General features: G+C 36.5%; 1 protein-coding gene across 4 annotated transcripts in view; it reads right to left on the bottom strand.

Moving 5' to 3' along the window:
• Window positions 1-21,219, bottom strand: part of STXBP5L (syntaxin binding protein 5L) — a gene marked incomplete at both ends in the record, with an annotated part of 275,448 nt that overhangs the window by 148,699 nt on the left and 105,530 nt on the right. For all 4 annotated transcript variants that reach the window (XM_080918648.1, XM_080918650.1, XM_080918649.1 and 1 more), the window contains 2 exons: window positions 4,086-4,209; window positions 13,802-13,885. In XM_080918648.1, coding sequence (XP_080774774.1) covers window positions 4,086-4,209; window positions 13,802-13,885 — 208 coding nt within the window. The remainder of the gene's footprint in view (window positions 1-4,085; window positions 4,210-13,801; window positions 13,886-21,219) is intronic.

Below are 21,219 nucleotides of genomic sequence, written 5' to 3'. Positions count from 1 at the left end.
TTCCTTCTTCCATTCCTTCATCTCTTTGGTTCTGTTTTCCTCTAGTTCTTTGAGTTCTTTGAGTGTTTTTATTGTTTCCTCTTTAAAAGCTTCTAATTCTTTATGCTTTTCCTCCCATTCTTGTTTAAGGATCTCTATCATCATCTAAGGTATTATTTTAGGTCTGCATCTTCTTTTTCTGGTATGTTTGGCATTCCGCTGTTTGCTGTGATGCGAGAGTTGGGTACTGGTATTGCTTGGTTTCCCTGGGGTACATTCTTTCCCTTTCCTCTTGCCATCTTGTTGTCAGTCTTGTGTCATTGGATCACTGCTTGATCACTGCTGGCTCACTGCTGGCTCACTGCTGGCTTACCACTGGCTCACCGCTGGTTCACTGCTGTTCCAGACCTATGTCCCTGCCTCACCACTGGCTCACCTCTGGATCACTGCTGTTCCTGATGGTGGGTGGTCTAAGTGTGCGTTCCTCACTCTGTGTTGTCCGGCTGGGAATAGCAAGCACTGGCTCACCACTGGCTCACTCTTCTCATTTTCTTCTTCATTACTTGTAGCTGGTCTTTGCTTGTTGGGGGACTGTGTGAAATTAGGTCTCTCTCTTTCCTCACCTCCCTAAGGAATGCTTTGATTGGCCAATTAGGGGCATGAAGTAGATAACAACATTGTCTGGAAGGAGAAACAAAGTCTGGAAAAGGAAGAAAGAGGAAGGCCCTTTCCCCAGAAGACATGAGAGGAGACAAACATGACTATGCGCCTGGAAGGTATAGCCAGCCTCTTGCCTGAGTGAGGCTAGGCAGTTGGCTTAACTTATATGAGCTAGTTGAGAGCCTGCCCAACTAAGGCTTAAGCTTTAAAACTGAAGAAGTCTCCATGTGGAACTAGCTGGTTAAGAAATAGCTGCTGCCATACTAATTGTTCAGCATTAATACACACAGAATATTAATGCCTTTACATCTGTTACTTCATGACTTGTTCTCTTCCCACCCATTGTCCCCCAACAAAGTTTCACTCCCAATCCCTAGGTAGGATAGAAAGAATTGGTAGATAGAGAAAGAGAATGGAGAGAGATAGCAATCCTTAAATCTATTTTTTCTTGTTTTTTCTTTGAATACTACTACTAACAAACCACAATTGACAACTCCCCTGAACTGCCAACAACCACCAACCTTGGGTATCAGGGCTCTAGCATTTATACATCCTCTGAAAAGTCCCCAGAATTCCAAATGTCACACAATCATGGAAACTATCTGCAGTTGGTAAAAACCACCCCTCTGATAGAGCATGAGGCAAATCACAGTCATCTTATGTGACACAGTCCCATATAAGCAGACATGAGATTAAAATAAAAACATATTCTTATAATATTTCTTAAAATAATTTTAAGAAAACCAAGATTTCTAAAGTCTCACAAATGTGTACATATTGTACAGAATTTCAATATTTTATATTTCCCTTAGAAATTATCTACTTTGCTCACATTATTATAAGGGTACAGAATATGAATTTGAGATGATTTTTTTAATCATTGAGTTTTTAATTTCTGTATTTCCCATATAAGTTCTAATTTCATGTTTTTATTCTATGTGTTAGTTAGCTTAGCAATGTCTGTTTTCTTTCATTTTTAACAATATGCGCTTTACATCTTTGCTCTCTGGTTTCCTTTTACTATCATTAACTTTTATAATATATGCATGATTATATCCTTTCTTGTTTTTTTATTTTGTTGTTCTTTTGACTTGTTGTTGTTTGTGTTTGTTTGCTCTTTTAGATTTTGAGTAATTAACTTTAGAGTTTTTGTTATACATACATAAAATATTTGAAGTTATGAATTTTTCTCTAATAATTATCTTGAATGAATTTTCTAGCTTATGTACATAGTATTTTTCAATGCTATTCTTATACATTATAGAATTTTGTTCTAATTTCTTCTTTAAATATTTTAAAATTTAATTCTCTATATAAAGCCCATATATAGCTTCTTGTAACATTTACTTAAGTTAACTATATTTTATCTCATCATAAACCAGAAATGCTTTACTACCTCACGTTATAGAATTTAAGATTTTCTTGGTAATTTAACAAATGGCATATTTCAAACAAATTGACATATTTTTGAAAAGATACTCTTGCCTTTCTTTGACTAAAACTTGATCATCTGGCCATATTTACCTACAAAACAAACAGTACCATTAACATAAATGGTATACTATATTTTTTTACTACAATTAAAAAATAAAAGCTGAGCATTGTAGTTCAGATCTGTAAGCCCAGCAATTGAGAGATGGAGGCAGGATGACTCCACATTTTAGGTTAGTCTGTCTCAGAAAACAAAAGTACCCAAACAAACCAACACTTTCCCCCAAAAGAATTCGTTTTCTTTTAAAACACAGCTGTCTTATTATTTAAGCTTTATAGTTTATCTCTTCATGGTAGAAAATTTTGACTTCTAGAGAAACAATGAAGTACTTTCACATAAATTTAGAAGACAAATGGTTAATAAGAGATGGGGCAAGAAAATATATTCTAGAGTAAAATGATATATCACATTAACATTATATAGCTTTATATACATGAAGTTTTACACTGTTGCTTTAATAGACTTTCATACTATACATCCTGAGTAACAAACAGAAATGAAGATAAGATGCTTGTAGATCTGCAATATATAAGGTAGAACCAAAACTCTTAGGAGGAGGAAGTGTGGGTCATTGTTCTCAAGGTGAAACAGATGATATTACCAATGAAAACTTTTTAAGAGGTGACTGTATCTAAGCTCAATGATTTAAAAAAAGATCAGATGCTCAGAATAAATAACAACAACAAAAAAAAAAACCCTTGGGAGATTTCTAAAATGCAAAAGGTATCAAATGGAAAAACCATCTGAAATTTCTAAAATCTTAAATATTTAATAGAATAAAAATACAGAAGCAAAAAGCAGTTAAATAAATGATGAATCAGAACTAATTCACTTTGAAATTTATAACAAAATTGACAAAAACAAATACAAAATAAAGACTGAGAGATGTGAGCCACAATATCAAAAGTTTTAACAGAGTTGACTCATATGCCAGAAACAGAAATATAAAAAATATATTAAAGGTAAATGGTGTGAAAGTTTCCAAGTTTTGTAGAGCTACTATAAAGTTATGAATTTAATAAGCTTGTTAAACCTCTTAGCAGAATAAAAACAAAAAAGGAAAAAAACCAAAAACAAAAACAAAAAGCCAAGCCCAAAACAAGTTGATGCATAACATTTTTAAGTTGCCAAAAAGAAAAAAAGTATTTAAAACATTGTTTGGAAACAATCAGAAAGAAAAAAACCACATTGTATACAATAGAAGTAAAGTTCAAAACACTGATAATTCCTTATAGAGAAAATACTGAAAATAGAAGATGATGGGATATCATTAAAGCATTCATTATATTACATACATTCCCAGCAAATAAGGGCAAATCTCAGATCATGGCCTGACATTGTCTATAAATCTTAATATGACAAAATAGTTTTTAAAAATAAAGGAAGATAAAAGGTAATTTCAAATAAAAGAAGCTCTAGAAATAATTTTTCAAGGCCTACATGAAATGCAAATGATGTTCACAAATAAATACAATAATAAAAGAGGATATTACCTCTTAATTTTAATTGTGACCATTTAAAATGTATAATATCTATGGGTGGTGCTATATCATTATAACATATATGATAATGAAGGTAAATAAATAGATCTATATGGTTACACGATGTCTGTACATTATATGAAGTGTTAACATCACGTTAACTGTAAAACACATTGAGTAGTTAACAAAGTCTATTGTGATATTTGCAATTAATGATAAAAATGAAGATAAAATGATTATGAAGAATTGCAGTGTGTTTGTAATAATGATATTTTAATAACTTGAACGTGGAAAGGCGAAGAAAAGCAATAAAATATAGTAAAACAACAGAAAACAAATAGTGAGTAGATCTAGTCTTATTGGTAATTACATTAATGCTAATAGAATAAACATATTATTCCTAAGACTGCAGACAACGCAAGACCTAAATTATATAGGAAAGCTGATAGATGTTCAGCGTGCCTGAGTCTTACCATGTGGAACTGTGGTTTGGAATGGGCGACTTGGGCTTTTCAAGTTCCATAAAGTCAAGCTACCGTCTGAGTGGCTGCACATGAACTGTTTGCCTTCATGATGCCAATCAATTGAATGAATCGCCTAATAAAATATCAAAAAAAGACAAGAACAAGGGGAAAGTAGATACGTCATTGAATATCCCAAAATATTTTGACAAAATTGATATACTGATATGTTAAAACTTTCTTTCTGACCAAGAATACACTGTCTTTGGCTTCAGCCTGTTACAACCTTGAAAAGGCTACCAAAATTAACTTCCTTAAATAATGGGTGGCTCTGAAAAGTGTTTAATAATTTCAGATTCTGAGACATTTTATTGTAGATCCTATGCCCTTCCTATGTTCCACCATCCCTGATTGAAAAATCGCTTATGCAGAAATAAAGTATGACTATCTGAGGACAATTTCTTGTAAGATATAGGTCTAGTATCACTTAGATAATTTTAAAAAGAATTTGAGCTAGCACCTGAAGGCATTTTACATGTCAGACCCCACGATATGCATTATATAAAATATATAACTTAATCATATAAAATGTATTATTTTTACTTTATTATTATTTCTCAATTTACATAATGGTAATCTGACCTAAAGACAGATATTCATTTGCTTTTTTAAATCACACAAGATAAAGCCAAACTCCTTCTAAACCCCATATTCTCAACTGCTGCAGTTTTGCCTCAGGCATATACTATACTAATTAAAGCAACTAAGTTTTAATTTTTAAGAATTTCAAGTTTATCCTATACTTTGGAATTAGATAAGAGTTAGAAGTAATTACTTCATTGTTTGAGTTGTATTAGTCCCTGTGATAGTATAGTAAAGTATCTTCTATAAAGTAGATTTTAAAGAAAGGTCTACTGAATTAGTAACCAATTAACATTACATTTACAATCTGTGGCATTCTTTGTAATAAATTTAACACCATATTTTATCCATTGTGTTACATGTTAGTACAATAAGAAAAGTCTCAGGGGGGAAGAAAAAAAGAAAGGAAGAAAGAAAGACAGAAAGAAAGAAAGACAGAAAGAAAGAAAGAAAGAAAAAAAAGTGTTTAAGACATCTTTTCCCCCATAGAAACTACAGAGAAAGTCAGTGTAGGTGAATATAAGCTTTTAGCACACATGTTTATACAATTACATAACTGAATGGTTTATGTAAACAAGCATGAAAATTTCAGACAGTGTATACTAATCATTAAAATATAGGATATAAAATATGATGTACAGATCTCAAATAGAAGATTAAACTGAATATCAAAGGCAGCATGAGTTCCTGGACTTGTAGGTTTATCTTGTTTCTTTCCACCTTATTCTAGCCATCATTCCTATGCCGACTGTAATTTTCTTAGCTTAGTCTCCAATAAAGGAATTTAGAAAGGAAGTATCTTCATTGTCTTCTCTATTTTTTTCCAGTCTGTAGGTAGTTCAAATGAAATATCACTTCTTTGTCAACTTTGCTGAATGTCAGTCAATGTAAAATTCTTAAAACTACTTGGTCAGCAAAAGTAGAGGATGAGGAATTACCCAGCAAAAGTAGAGGATGAGGAAGTACCCAGAATATGTGTGTATGTGTGTGTGTGTGTGTGTGTGTGTGTGTATGTGTGTGTGTGTGTGTGTGTGTGTGTGTGTGTTCTAGAAAATATATATTATAGAAAATATATATATTCTAGAAAATAGAGAGCATAAAAGATTTTTGAAGGAAAAATACCAGTCATATTTTCTCAACTGTGACTTTTTCCTGGAAACAAAAATTCTAAACTACAGAGCACTCTGACAAAAGGAAATGGGCAGTTCCCCATGGACTCAAAATATTTCCCTCCTGTCAAACTGAAATTTTTCTGAGATTATTAAAGGAATGCTAATACAAAAAAAATGGCTGTTGTAGAAGAAATTTTTTCCTTATTTGTTTATTGAGAAAAATTTTACTTTCTAGTATAGCGTGGCCTGAAACTTACTATGTAGCTCAAGCTGGATCTAAACTTGTAATCCTTCTGCCTCACCTTTCCAAGAGCTGGGAGTACATGCATATCCTACAAGAGCTAGCTGAAATAATTTTTCAATATAATATTGGATTTCCAAACAAAAACTTAACTCATTTATGAGTATTCATCAATTCCCAAGTTAAGTATTTCAGATAGTTTTTTGGTGCCTAAGGAACTAATAGGATTTTGATATATAAACAGACAAGAAGAACGTTTTTAATGAGAAAGCAAAGAACAGCAGCAAAATCTTAAAGGTAAGAAGTAAATTATATCATTAAAAGATAGTGAGCAACATACTCCAAATATGTTAACAGTTAATCAACATGCAATAAATTATTTTGAAAAGCACAATTTTAGTCCTCACTCTCAGACTGTTAATAAAAAAGACAGCCATTTAAAAGTTCTGATGTAGAGGATCATGTGATCTGATTGTATTTTTGTTTTGTTTTGCTTTTTGGATATTTTCTTTACCTACATTTCAAATGTTATCCTCTTTCCCAGATTCCCCTCTGGAATTCTCCTATCCCATTCCCCCTCCCACTGCATCCATGAGAGTGCTCCCCTAACTCACCCATTCCCTCCCACCTCCCTGCCCTGGCATTCCCCTACACTGGTGTATTGAGCCTTCACAGGGCCAAGGACCTCTCCTTTCATTGATGACTAATAAGGCCATCCTCTGCTATATATGTGGCTGGAGCCATGAGTTCCTCCTTGTGTACTCTGGTTGGTAGTTTAGTCTTTAGGAGCTCTAGTGGGTCTGGTTGGTTGATACTGTTGCTCTTCCTATGGGGTTGAAAAGCTCTTCAGCTTCTTTACTCCTTTTTCTCATTCCTCTATTGGGGACCCTGCTCTCATCCTAGTCTGTATTTCTCGAGCTCTGACAGAGCTTCTCAAGAAACAAATATCAGGCACCTCTTAGCATGCACTTCTTGGCATCCACAATATTGTCAGGGTTTGGTGACTATATGTGGGATATATCCCTAGGTGGAGCAGTCTCTGGATGGCCTTTCCTTCAATCTTTGCTCCACACCTTATCTCTGTACTACCTCCTTATGTATTTTGTTCCCCTTTTAAGGAGGACTGAAGCATCCACTCTTTAGTTGTCTAACTTCTTGAGCTTCATGTAGTCTGTGGATGGTATCTAGGATATTTTGAATTTTGGGGCTAATATCTGCTTATTAGTGAATGCATAACATATGTGTTCTTTTGTAATTGGATTACCTCACTCAGGATATTTTCTATTTCCATCTATTTGATTAAGAATTTCATGAAGTCATTGTTTTTAATAGCTGAGTAGTACTTCATTGTGTAAATGTACCACATTTTCTGTACCTATTCCACTATTGAAGGACATCTGAGTTCTTTCCAGCTTCTGACTATTTTAAATAAGGCTGCTATTAACACAGTAAAGCATGTATTCTTGTTATATGCTGGAGCATCTTTTGGGTATATGCCCAGGGGTGGAATATATCTGGGTCCTCAGGTAGCACTATGTCCAATTTTCTAAGGAACTGCCAGGCTGATTTCCAGAGTGGTTGTACCAGCTTGCAATATAACTGAAAATGGACACATATTTCTCTTGCTCTACATTATCACCAGCATCTGCTGTCATCTTAGTTTTTGATTCTTGCTATTCTGACTGGTGTGAGGTGGAATCTCAGGGTTGTTTTGATTTGCATTTCCCTGATGACTAATGATGTTGAACATTTTCTTTTATGTGCTTCTCAGCCATTTGAGATTCTTTAGTTGAGAATTCTTTGTTTAGCTCTGTCCCTCATTTTTAATAGGATTACTTGATTATCTGGAGTCCAGCTTCTTGAGTCCTTCATATATATTGGATATTAACCCTCTATCGAATTAGGATAAAAAATATTTTTCAAATCTGTTGGTTGCCATTTTGTCCTATTGACAGTGTCCTTTGCCTTACAAAACCTTTGCAATTTCATGAGGTCTCATTTGTTAATTTTTGATTTTAAGAGCATAAGCCATTGTTGTTCTGTTTAGAAAAATTTCCCCTGTGCCCATGTGTTCGAGGTTCTCCCTCACTTTCTCTTCTATTAGTTTCAGTGTATCTGGTTTTATGTAGAGGCCCTTGATCCACTTGGACTTGAGCTTTGTACAAGGCAATAAGAATAGATCAATTTGCATTCTTCTACATGCTGACCTCCAGTTGAACCACCACTGTTTGTTGAAAATGCTGTCTTTTTTCTACTGGATGATTTTAGCGCCTTTGTGACAATAGGTATGTGGGTTCATTTCTGGGTCTTCAGTTCTATTCCACTGGTCTACCTGCCTGTTTTTATACCAGTACCATGCAGGTTTTATTGCTACTGCTCTGTAGTACAGCTTGATGTCAGGGATGGTGATACCGCCAAAAAGTCTTTTATTTTTGAGAATAGTTTTCGTTATCCTAGGTTTTTTGTTATTCCAAATGAATTTGCAAATTGTTTTTTCCAACTCTATGAAGAATTGAGTTGAAATTTTGATGGGAATTTCTTTAAATCTGTAGATTGCTTTTGGCAAGATGGCCATTTTAACTATATTAATCCTGCCAATTCATGAGTATGCCAATTCTTTCCATCTTCTGAGATCTTGTTTGATTTCTTTCTTTAGAGACTTAAAGTTCTTGTCATACAGATCTTTCACTTGCTTGGTTAGAGTCACACCAAGGTATTTTATATTGTTTGTGACTATTGCAAAGGGTGTCATTTCTCTAATTTTGTTCTCATCCTTTGAGTAGAGGAAGGCTACTGATTTGTTTGAGTTAATTTTATATCCAGACATTTTGCTGGAGTTGTTTATCAGGTTTAGGAGGTTTCTGGGGGAATTTTTGAAGTCAAAGAAGTATAGTATCAAATCATCTGCAAAGAGTGATATTTTGACTGTTTCATTTTTAATTTCTATCCCTTTTTTACCTCCTTTTGTTGTCAAATTGCTCTGGCTAGACATTCTGGTTCTACATTGAATAGGTAGAGAGAGAGTGGGCACTCTTGTCTAATACCTGATTTCAGTGGGATTGCTTTGAGTTTCTCTTTATTTAGTTTGATGTTGGCTACTAATTTGCTGTATATTGCTTTTACCATGTTTAGGTATGGCCTTGAATTCCTGATCTTTCCAAGACTTTTAACAGGAAGGGGTGTTAAATTTTGTCTGATACTTCTCGGCAACTAATGAGATGATTGTGTGTGTGTGTTTTTTCCCCTTTGAGTTTGTTTATATAGTGGATTACATTGATAGACTTCCATATATTGAATCATCCCTACTTCCATGGGATGACGCCTACTTGATTGTGATGGATGATTGTTTTGACGTGTTCTTGGATTAGGTTTGTGAGAATTTTGTTGAGTATTTTTACATCAATGTTCATAAGGGAGATTGGTCTGAAGTTCTCTTTCTTTGTTGGGTCTTTGTGTGCACATCAATTGAATTTGTCTACTACATATTTGTAGCTCCTAGCTTTCTAATGGAGAAAGATATATACTTCATTCTTACTGCAAATTTTTCAAACTTTCTTAGCACTTTGTCATATCTAGCCAGTTGTGGGGTCACATGTCAGTAGAATTTGCTGAAGGAGGCAGAGGCAGAAGGATTAAGAGTTCAAAGCAAGCCAGGGCTGATTGTAGTTTTGAAAGAAAAAGGATATGTTTTAGGGGAGCATGACTGTTCTTTGAGAGGCCCTACCACCAGCAAGTGACTGAGACAGAAGCAGATACTTATGCCTAACCATTGGACTGATGCCAGGAACCCCTATGGTTGAATTAGGGAAGGTTTGAAGAAGCTGAAGGGGAGGGCAACCCCATAGGAAGACCAGCAGTCTCAATGAAATGAGACCCCAGAGAGCTTTCAGATACTGAGTCATCAACCAGGAATATACATAGGCCAGTTTGAGTCCCCTGACACAAATAGAGCAGAGCTTTGTCTGGCCTGGCCTTAGTGGGAGAAGGTGTATTTAATCTTCAATAGATGTGAGGCCCCAGGGAACAGGGCTGTCTGGTGGGGTACACACTCTTGGAAGGGGGAGAAATTGGATGAGGAACTTTGTGTGTGTGTGTGTGTGTGTGTGTAAAACTGGGAGGGGGAATAACAACTGGATTGTAAATAAGTATTTTTTTAAGTACAGAATACCCAAGATACACAAAATTCAAAAAAGGCCAACAAGTTGAAGGGCCCAAGTGAGGATGCCTAAGTCTCATTTGGAAGGAAGAAGAAAGCAACCACAAGATGGAAGGGAGGAACATGAGAGGGAAAGGGGCGGAGGGGGTGGCAGAGGGGAACATGATCTGAGTGAGGGGAAAGAACTGAAGCCCTGAGGATTATCAGAAAGGATGGAAACAGGCAACCTTGGGAGACAGGAGGTTGGGAGGACCCTCTAGATTGTATCAGAGACCTGGGAGATGAGACACCCCAAGACTCAAATGAGGGGACCCTAGATGAAATTCCCTACAGTGGGGAGAAGGGAACTTGTAGAGCCCACCTACAGCAGAAGGACAGGGCATCAAGTGAGGGATGGGGTTACTATCCCACAATCAAAACTCTGACCCATAATTGTTCCTGTCTCAAAAGAACTGCAGGGATGGAGATAGAGAAGAGCCTGAGGAAAGGAAAGTTCAGGGACAGGCTCAACAGACGATCCAGCTCAAGGGGAGTCCCCAAGGCCTGACACCATTACTGAGACTCACAAAAAGAGACCTATCATGACTGCCCTCTGAAAGACCCAACAAGCAGCTGGAAGAGTCAGATGCAGATATTTGCACCCAACCAATCAACAGAAGCTGCTGACCCCTATGATTGAATTAGGGAAAGGCTGGAGGAAGCTGAGGAGGAAGGTGACCCTGTAGGAGGATCAGCAGTCTCAATTAACCTGGACCCCCGAGAACTCTCAGACAGTAGATCACCAACCAGGCAGCACACACCAGCTAATATAAGGCCCCCAACACATATACAGCAGAGGACTGCTGGGTCTGGGTTCAGTCAGAGAAGATGGAACCCTCAAGAGACTGGAGGCCCTAGGGAAGAAGGAGGCCCTAGGTGTGGGGGGCATCCTCTTGGAGGCAAGAAGGAGAAGAAATGGGATGAGGAACTGTGTGTGTATATGTGGAAATCCAGGAGGGAGAGCAAAGAGTAGAATGTAAATAAATAAAAAAATTTTTAAAATCTTTGTTAGTGAAGAATATGCAGAAAGGTAAATGTTATAAGACTCTTGGAAAGAAAGAAAGAAAGAAAGAAAAGAAACAAAGAAACAAAGAGAAAGAGAGAAAGAAAAAGACAACAAAGAAAGAGGCTTCTGTGGATTAAGCACTACAAGCAATGTAATGGTCATCTTCGCCACAATGATGAAAAGATCTTCACTTCTTCTGTATAAATGTATGTATGTATGCCATATAAATCTTCAAATAAATGTATCACAATAAAAAGAGAGAGAGAGAGAGAGACTCTTATAACCAGTTAAGCATTTTAACCTAGGGTATCAGGTATAGAAATGAGGACACAGAGGAAATAAGAGAATGATAGTAATAATAAAGACAAAATCAAAAAGCCTGTAAATTCAGAAGGGTCAAATAGAAAGCATTACTTTGGACACTCTGAACTGATCTTTTAAAAGAAAAGAGAACTTTCTTTTTCTCTCTTATTTTTCTCTTATAGCTTATATATTCATTGTCACAGTCTCTGGATGGCCTTTGCTTCAAACTTTGTCTCCCTCTTCACTCCTGTGGTTATTTTTGTTCCCTTTTCTAAGAAGGTTTGAAGCATCTGCACTTTGGTCTCCTTTCTTTTGAGCTTCATGTGATCTGTGACCTATGTAGCTTATTTATGATCAACATTTATATTGCAACTATTTTTATCTGTACATTTGTAATTCTTTACACATGCATTCCCTCTTAGTAAAATTGTATAAATGTGGCAGTTTAAACTGGTCCACTTCAGATTTCTACAATGTGAATACTGAACTGGAGTGAATGTTTTCTTCTTTGTAGCAACTTCAATAAAGACCTGAGTTTTCTCTTCAAAAAAAAAAAAAAAAAAGAAAGAAAGAAAGAAAGAAAAAGAAAAAAGAACATAGAATGGAAGGTGGTACGAGCAATAAAGTACAAATTCTGTTCTGATGGTATTAATTTTTACTTAACTCTTAAATTACTAGATATTAAATATAAAGCTTAAGAGAGGGGTGAAGACCAGGGATTTTAGTTGTGTTAAGTTTATTGCTTGTGGTATTAGAAATGAGAGCTATTACAAACAAATATAAATTAGAGGATGTAGGAAAAGACCGACAGTTTTTGAGAGGGAGGGACTCACTACATTGTTTATCTGGCCTCAAACCTGGGACATAACTTGCCTTTCTTCCTCCATCTATCAGACATCTCGTATATGCCAGTGGACCAGGCTCAAGCACCCATAATTTAAATGAATCAGGGATGGAGAAAGAGACATAATAAACGAAATAAGCACAAATGAACAAGGAAAATGACAATTTTAAGGATGGTCCTTGAGAAATTACAGAAGAGACCTTCGTGTGTAATAATGACTTATAAATCATCTTAGAGACACATTAAACATAGTTTCTAGATATGACAAAGTGCTAAGAAAGTTTAAAAATATTTGCATAAAATGAAGCTTATATCTATCTCCATTAGAATGACAGGACCTACAAATACATATAATTTATGTGCATATATTATGTAAGTCAGTATGTAAAATTATTTCTATATAAAACTTAGGTATATGATCATATTCCACTAACTCAGAAGATTTCTAATGTTTATTTAAAATTTCAATTTCAAAATTAATATGCTTACCTTTTAAGGTTAGAAAATTTATTTCCTTACATTTTCATCCAAAGAAAAACATAATTCCTTTTTGTTTCCTATTCATCTAGTCTTTTCTAATTCTAGCAGGCTACACACGGTGTTTGGGCTTTTCTCTAGCTCTTTTCTTGGAAAAGGAAGAAACATGCATATCATATCTTCGCATTTTGTCTACGTAACAGCAGCAACTATATTAGCCTGGCTCCTTGGAGTCATTTTTTCTTATGATTCAGATGTATTGGAAATTGATATGATGAGCATTTAATTGTATGATGTTACTTTCAGATGCACTGTCTTCATTTAGTTTCTTTTAAAATGGAGAATTATTAGTGGCCTAGATCAAATGCACAATCAAAAATGTTGCCTGGGAGAAACTTAATCAAGCCTCAATTATGTAGGTTGTATATAATAAAATTTGCCTCAAGATACTTATTGTTACTTATTTGGTCCCAGTCTCATAATATTTCATTATTCTATGAAGTAATAGGAAAAAAGCATTCAAACTATCTTGATCTTATAGACACAGACATGAATTCTCTAAGGAAGGTTTGGATATTATCCTTAGAAGCCTGAGTGTCAAGAAGCAAGACATAAGTATGGAGTCTACATAAAAGAAAGGGAGATGAGACAAAGCAAGAACATATGGTAAGTGAAAATGCATATAGAGCCAAAAATAGGTAGTAATCTTACAAATTGGCAGTCATGGAACAATTCCTATTAAAAAATAATTGGCAGTTGAAACCTACACATGTAACAAGACTATTAAGCCCTGAGTAAGTACAGGTAGAGGCCTAGTGATTAAAGATATTAGAAAACACAAAACTTGAGAGGAATGAAGTGATACACAGTCCCCGAAGCTTTTAAAAATGTCAGCAGAAAACACTTACCTCATCGTAATAAACTCTCAGTTCAGCTCTTTTAGATTTCAAGTCCCAGAATACCACCGTGCCATTTTCATAACCTATTAACAGCTGGAAAACAGTAAAGCAACCATCTCTTAATTCTGACATTAATTTGAACCATGGCCAAATAATAATAATACCATAAAGAAAAAATATGCTATATAACAAAGCCTGATTTATACTAATTTTTCCAGCATTAAAATATGCTTTTCTTTTAAATTAAAAAAAGATGCTGATGTAGCAATTAAAAACAAATTGAAAGGCCAATAACTTTTGCTGCCAAATAAACATGCCATATAGAACTCTGATGGATTCTAAAGAGGCAAGGAAATACATAAACATGATATAATATATTTTACAAAATAAAAATATTTGAAATAAAAAATGAAGACAAAATAAAGGATGAAGCATTGTGTTTAGTTAATTTCTAATATATTATTCAGTGCTATATCATACACCTGGAAAAGTAGACAAAATATTTTGTGTTTTTTTATTCCAAATCTCCTTACTTTGAACATCTATTTTATATTTCCACCTGATAATGCTGATATAGTCCCTCATGGTGGGGATGAAATCTAGGTAGGAACCTTGGACATACTAGGCAGAATCTCTACCACTGAGCTACATCCAAATCCTTGAGCAAATATTTTTAATTGACGGCTTATACACCTTCAGCTTTTTTTCAACATATTTTTATTGGTTCTTTGGGACTCTCATGTTATGCACCCTGATCACACTTATTACCCAGTCCTTTCATGTCTATTCCCCCACCCCTGTGACTTCCCCTCACAAAATATATAAAATCCAATTTATGTTATTTTCATATTCACTGGAACAAGATCAAACTGACAGTGTCATGCCCATTAAATACAACTGGGTCATTCCCCTCCTATATATGCCCCATGTCCCTTAAAAGTTATCAGTTGTGGACAGCTAACTTCAGCATCCTTAAAAATTATCTTGTCTACAAATACTGCAGGCATGGAGAAGGGAACAGAGGCTGAAGAAATGGCAAACCAAAAACCAGCCCAACTTGAGCCCCATCCCATGGGCAAGTACCAGTCCTGGACACTACTGATGATACTCTGTTATGCTTGCAACAGAAGCATGTGGTCCTCTGAGAGGCTCCACTCAACAGCTGACTCAGACAGATATAGACACCCACAGACAAACAGTTGATGGATCTGGGGAGCTCTTTTGGAAGAGTTAGGAGAAGGATTGTGGGTCATAAAGGGGATAAAAACTCCACAGGAAGACCAACAGAGTCAACTAACCTGTACCCTTGAAACTCTCAGTGTCTGAACCACCAATCAAAGAACATACATGGGCTGGACCTAGGCTTCCTCACTCATATGCAGCAAATGTGCAGCTTGGCCTTTATGTGGGTCCTAAACAACTAGGGCAGGGGCTATCCCAAAAGCTACTGTCTGCCATGTTACCCAAATATTATCTTAGAGAGTGCTGTGAAAGATGGACAGCCCTTATTGCACTGTAAAGACTCGTCTTCTTCAGCCAGAGGGTAGAAACTGCTAGAAATCAAGACAAATTCTACCATGAGGATGGCAGAAGACAGGAGTCTAGTATGGCTGTCCTCCAAGACACTCTACCAGCAGCTTACTGAGACAGATGCAGATATTTATAGCTAACCATTGGGCTGAGGTCAGGTAACCCTATGTTTGAATTAGGGGAAGAACTGACAGAATTGTAAGGGATGGCAACTCAATAGGAAGAACTACAGTATCAACTAGCCCAGGTCCCTCAGAGCTTCCAGAGACTAAGCCACCAACCAAAGAGCACACATGGGCTGGTTCATGGCCCAGGCACATATGTAGCAGAGGACTGCTTGTCTGGCCTCAGTGGGAGAGTATGTGACCAACCCTGTAGAGACTTGATTCCCCCAGAGAAAGGGGATGTGTGTAGTGGGGCAGGGGAGATTAGATGGGTGGGTGTCAGGGATGGGGTGAGAGTATTTTCTCAGAGGCAAAGGGGAGGAGGATTAGGGTGAAGAATCCTTGGAAGGGGAACCAGGAAAAGGGAAAACATTTGGAATGTAAATAAATAAAACAATTAGGGGGAAAAAAAAGAGTTCCCTTAAATGGCTTCCAGGATAGGCTGGTACTTTTTGGAGGTAGGATGGGGTTGCCACCGAAGCGTCCCATGGCCCTCTTTCTTAACTATGCATCTGCAATCTTGATACCACTACAAAGGAGCTTCCTTGCTCTTTACAGTCAGCTGGAGCATGGATCATGGGCTTCTACATGATTTCTGGAGAGAACAGGCCATGAACATGTCCTCTGACTGCCTTCTTTTTAACTTCCTTTAAAACATTAAAGCTTCTTAAAAGTTCTCTGTCAACATCAATATTAGCTAAGTGCAATCTTTAGTGTACACTTTACAAGTTCTAAAAGCACCCTGGAGACAAATGTCTATGGTGGATTTTTTAGATTAGATTGAGAATAGACCTATCCAAAATATAGGTGACTATATTCCATGATTCAGGGCCTTGGGCTACTTAAACAGGAGAGCACTTGCTGAACATGCACATTCTTCATGCTTTCCTTCCTACTGTGGATATTATGTGATCTGCAGCGTCATGCATCTGCCTCTGCTCCTTCCTCACCATGATAGGCTTTCCTTCAACTACATATGAAAGCAATTTATATGTAGTTAATTCCATAAATTACTTTGGACAGATTTTTTTTTGCAGTAAAATATCTCCCTTTTAAAATAAAAATGTCCTCCTTTTAAGATAGAAAAAAATTTGAAACAGGTAAAGTTTAGATGTTATCAAAGAAATATATTTTAAGTCATCCTATCTATGTTTTTATTTATTTTTCTGTGTGTGCAATGTTTTGCCAGTATCACATGTGGACCACATGCATGCCTGGTGCCTGCTGAGGCCAGAGAGAGTCAGAGTCCCTGGAACTGAAGTTACAGTCAGTTGTGAGCTGCTAAGTAGGTTCTGGGACCTGAACAGAGATCACCTTCAAGAGGAACAAGTCCTCTCCACCACTTACCCATTGCTTACCCTAGAGTTACTTTTTAAGATATACTTTATGCCCAAATGCTTAGTTTTAAAGCTGTAGATGAAAATACTCTAAATTTATTTGACAACAGTGTTGAGCTTTCTGATATGCTAACATAAAGAAAAATTTTTTGTAAATGATAAAATACAAAAATAGTATATAATTCTATAATAGTGCCTAAAATCAAATGCATAAAAGGTCTTATATGCTATAACAAACTGTATTTTAAACAAATAAACATTGTACATGTGAAAGAAAAGGGTGAACAATAAGACAAATTTTTATCTAGTGTATATCATTATGTTTTTAATTTTAAAAGTTTTTTTAAAAAACATTATTTAAACAAAAATATCAATGGCTCAGTAGTTAAGAGCACTGACTGCTCTTCCAGAGGTTCTGAGTTCAATTCCAAGCAACCACATGGAGGCTCACAACCATCTGTAATGAGATCTAATGTCCTCTTCTAGTGTGTCTGAGGACAACTAGAGTATATTCATATAAATAAAATAAGTCTTTAAAAATATATCAGTAAGACAATTCTTACAAATATAAGCCACAGATAAATTTAAATTTTTAAGTCTTTTCAGACACTTAAAAATAATTATTAAAAGACAAAATTTCCTTGTCTAGAAAACACTGTGAAAAACTCTAGTAAGCCTGTAAGATATGAAATATTGGATTTCAAAATATCTTAAGTTATTGAGATAGATATATAAAAATACAATGCTGAAAGTAAGACAGTAGAATCACTTATAGAATTAAAGAAGAGAAAAGCAGCTTCAAAAATCCAACAAACATTAACTAGGTCACTCTGGAATGCTGAGTCTTGCAAAAGCAAGACCATGACGTAGCCAGATACAACTACAAAAAAATTATAATGCTCAATATATAAGCATAAATATATTAAAGATATATCTTATAATTAAATGAAAAAAACATAAAGGAAAGATTGGGTCACATGTGTATTATTTTCTCATAAGGTATTAAAACTGTGTGAGAAGAGATTATCTATTTGAAAAGTAAGTATTAAATTCCAAACAATCAAAATTGTTTACTACAGTGTAGTATAATCCAAGGTCAATGACAAGAATACTTTGGAAACAATATTTCTAAGTAATTAAAGCATAAAAAAATTAAAAGTTTGAAAGCAACAAACAAAATATGATACATACACTGATTGATCACCTAACCCAGAAAAATCTACAATATTGGCTGGATTTCTTGATGAATATCTAAAGATGAAATAAATAATTTAAACAGACCTATGAGAACCAGTGAAATAAAAGTAGCAATTAAATTGTTTCAACTGTCTGCAGCTGAGAGGCGGCTGGAAGAAAGACATCCAAGTGACTGCCTGAGGCAGCACCACTGAGACCAGTGTATGTGTGATAGAGAGAAGAGAAAGGTGGAGTGTGTGATATACAGAGAGGAGAGAAAACCAAGCCAAGTGGCTCATGCGCTGTGGAAGGAGGTGGAACTGGAGATTCAACAGTGGTGAAGAACAAGTAAATATGAGGAAGCTGAGCACCTGGGACCATGGTGATGCCTGGGCCCAGGCTGCAATCGGGGGCCACATCTGGGTCTGTGGCCTTGTGGCAGCTGGGGTCTGTATTAACATCTGTAGCCTGTACTGGCCCTGAAAGTCATCTAGATGTCAATGGTCTAGGTTTCTGCCTGAGTTTGCCAGGAGCCAAACTTATCTGGGAGGTCTGTGCTGCCATCTGAGGCCATGGTGATATCATATCCCAGGCTGCCACTGAAGACCATGGTCAATAATTCTGTTGCTGCTGGGATCTGTGTCGATGTCTGTGGCCCAAGTTACCACCAAAGGGCATGTGGATGTCTGTGGACTAGACTGTCACCTGAGACCATGTAGACATCTGAAGGTTGTGCTGTCATTGGAGGACATACTGATCTGAGTAGCTTGTGCTGCCACCTAAGACCATGGTCAGATCTGAGCCTATGTTGCCTCCAGGGGACATGTCTGGGTCTGTGGTTCTATCACAACCAGGGTCTGTGTTGATGTCCAAGGCCTATGTTACCTCGAGAGGCCATGTTGATGTCATAGCACTGTGCTAAACTGGTCCCACCCCTGGCCTATGGCAGGAGAGCTGACTCTGCCAACCCCTCATCAGCTGACCCCACCCCCTCATCAGCTGCAGCACTTAGAAAAGCATTTTTGCACTGGACCTGAGCAGCATGGTACAGCTAGCCCTGGTAATGTGAACCCAGAGAGTGGGCTCCAGGGATACAAGATCAGGAGAATTGTCCTCATCCCTCTTCTGGGCAAAACATGAAAGCTGGCCCTGGTGACATGAGCATAGGAGAGCTGGTAGGTTGACCAACTCAACTTTGACCCAGGCCCAAATGTAGGGCTCACAGTTGACCCATCCCAACATTCACACTGTCTATGAATTGCAGAAGCATGTGAAGGAACTGGTCCTGCAGATCTAAAGCTTCAGAACCTCCATAATACAAGGGCAACAACTGGATATCCAAAAGGATTCCCAATGAGGATCCTCTATTGATAGGATAGTGGACACCAGAAGCCTCTAACTAAACCAATTGCAATGAATATTAGCAAGTATAGCTATTTGGGTAAAAGGGTTTACATTCACACCATGACATACTACAGCTTCCATGGTAAGATTTTTTTTTCTTTTGGGGAGAAGCTCCAAGAATGGAGGGCAGAAATGAAAGGACAGGGAGATGAATAGGATTGGGGTATGTGATGTGAAATTCACAAAGAATCTCCAACCCCAAAAGACAGATATTGCATATTTTTTTTCTCATTGGAGGTGTCTAGCTCCAAATCTTTAGATTCGAGTAGATATTCTGGAATAACTGGTCAGTGGTGGTAAAATTAAAAAGGAACAACTGTCAGGAATAATAAAAGAATGGCATGGTATATGGAAAATGGGGGAAAGAAGGGTTGTAATGGAGGAGAGATAAATACAGATGGAGAATAAAAGTAATATTAACTGCATAATAAAAATGATAATACACATAGATATATAGTTTTAAATAACAATTTCCCATGTAGGATGACAATGTTCCCTCCAAGATCCAAAGACCACCTAACAAAATCTCTAATACTAGTTATAACAAGCCCTCTTTTGAGTTGTTGGTCAAAAATAGTACAAGGTAATGCTATTGTGCATGGTTGATCACCAGAGGTGGAGATAAGTTTCAATTATTGGAAACACGGTGAAGTTTTGGCACAGGGATCAGATAGTCCTGAGCTGGAACTGAAATGATTGTCTCCTCACTTAGGACTAGCTTTTGTGGTAGCAGATGGTACCAGGCAAGCATCCAAAGGAGAAAACAACCAATGGCCCTGCCCAGCTATGAGATCTATGAATCCCTACAACCATTATGGCACCATAACCCTAACAGTGCAGTAATGGGGTCTACACCTCGATGCTGTCCAACAGCTTTCCACATGGACTTAAAACATGCTCAATAAGAGGGAAAGCATGCCTGGTACTGGAAAACTCATCAGCTTCCCAGGACTAGTGAAGTCATGGATGTTGGGAAGAAACCGAAATCCATCACTTTACCGAACCACCATAATCCCTACTTATACTCCAAATATTTGTCTTTACACCACAGATAAATATAGTCTTCACTGCTCAAGGAAACTTGCAACAGAGACCATTACAGAAAACACAACCAATCAAAATAGAGTTGTGAAGCTGAGTACCAATAGATATATCTATAAAACAGCTCTAGCACTTAAGACTCAGAGAACTTTGCCGAAGAGTAGGTAGAATGACCATCTGTCTCCTGGGAATGTCAGAAGTAACACAGCATATATAGTTTCATCATCATGACTTCCTAAATGAGTTGAACAAGGGAGAAATCAATAGACAAGCCAAAATGAACTGGGGAAAACCCAAGAAGCCTGAACTCTGTGAGAACTATAGACAATGAAGAGATGTTAAAAGTAGGAGAAATAGATTTTTCCTGGGTAAAATACACCAATTTTTTGTCTAATATCAAATGGTCACCCCTGAAAACATACATACAAGGAACAATATACAGATAAGTATTCTATATTTAGGAACACTTATGCATGTGTATATGCATGTGCACATGTATATATATAATAACAATTAATGAAAGAAGGACATGAATTAAAAATCCAGGAGGAGAAAAATAAAGGGTTTAGAGGAAGGAAAAGGAAGGGGAAATGATGTAATTATACTATAATCTCAAATATTTTTGTTAAAGTTTCTTAAAATGTCCATTATCTTTAGCAATAAAGAATATGCAAATTAAAACTATCTTGAGATTTCACCTAAACCCAGTCAGAATGGCTAAGATAAAATAAATAAGACCAACAATTGGTAAATGGGACCTCATGAAACGTAAAAG

Source organism: Micromys minutus, assembly GCF_963924665.1.
Source record: "Micromys minutus genome assembly, chromosome: 7".
Lineage (NCBI taxonomy): Eukaryota > Metazoa > Chordata > Mammalia > Rodentia > Muridae > Micromys > Micromys minutus.
Note: the sequence above shows the minus strand (reverse complement) of the source record. Positions and strands in the feature narration are given on the sequence as shown.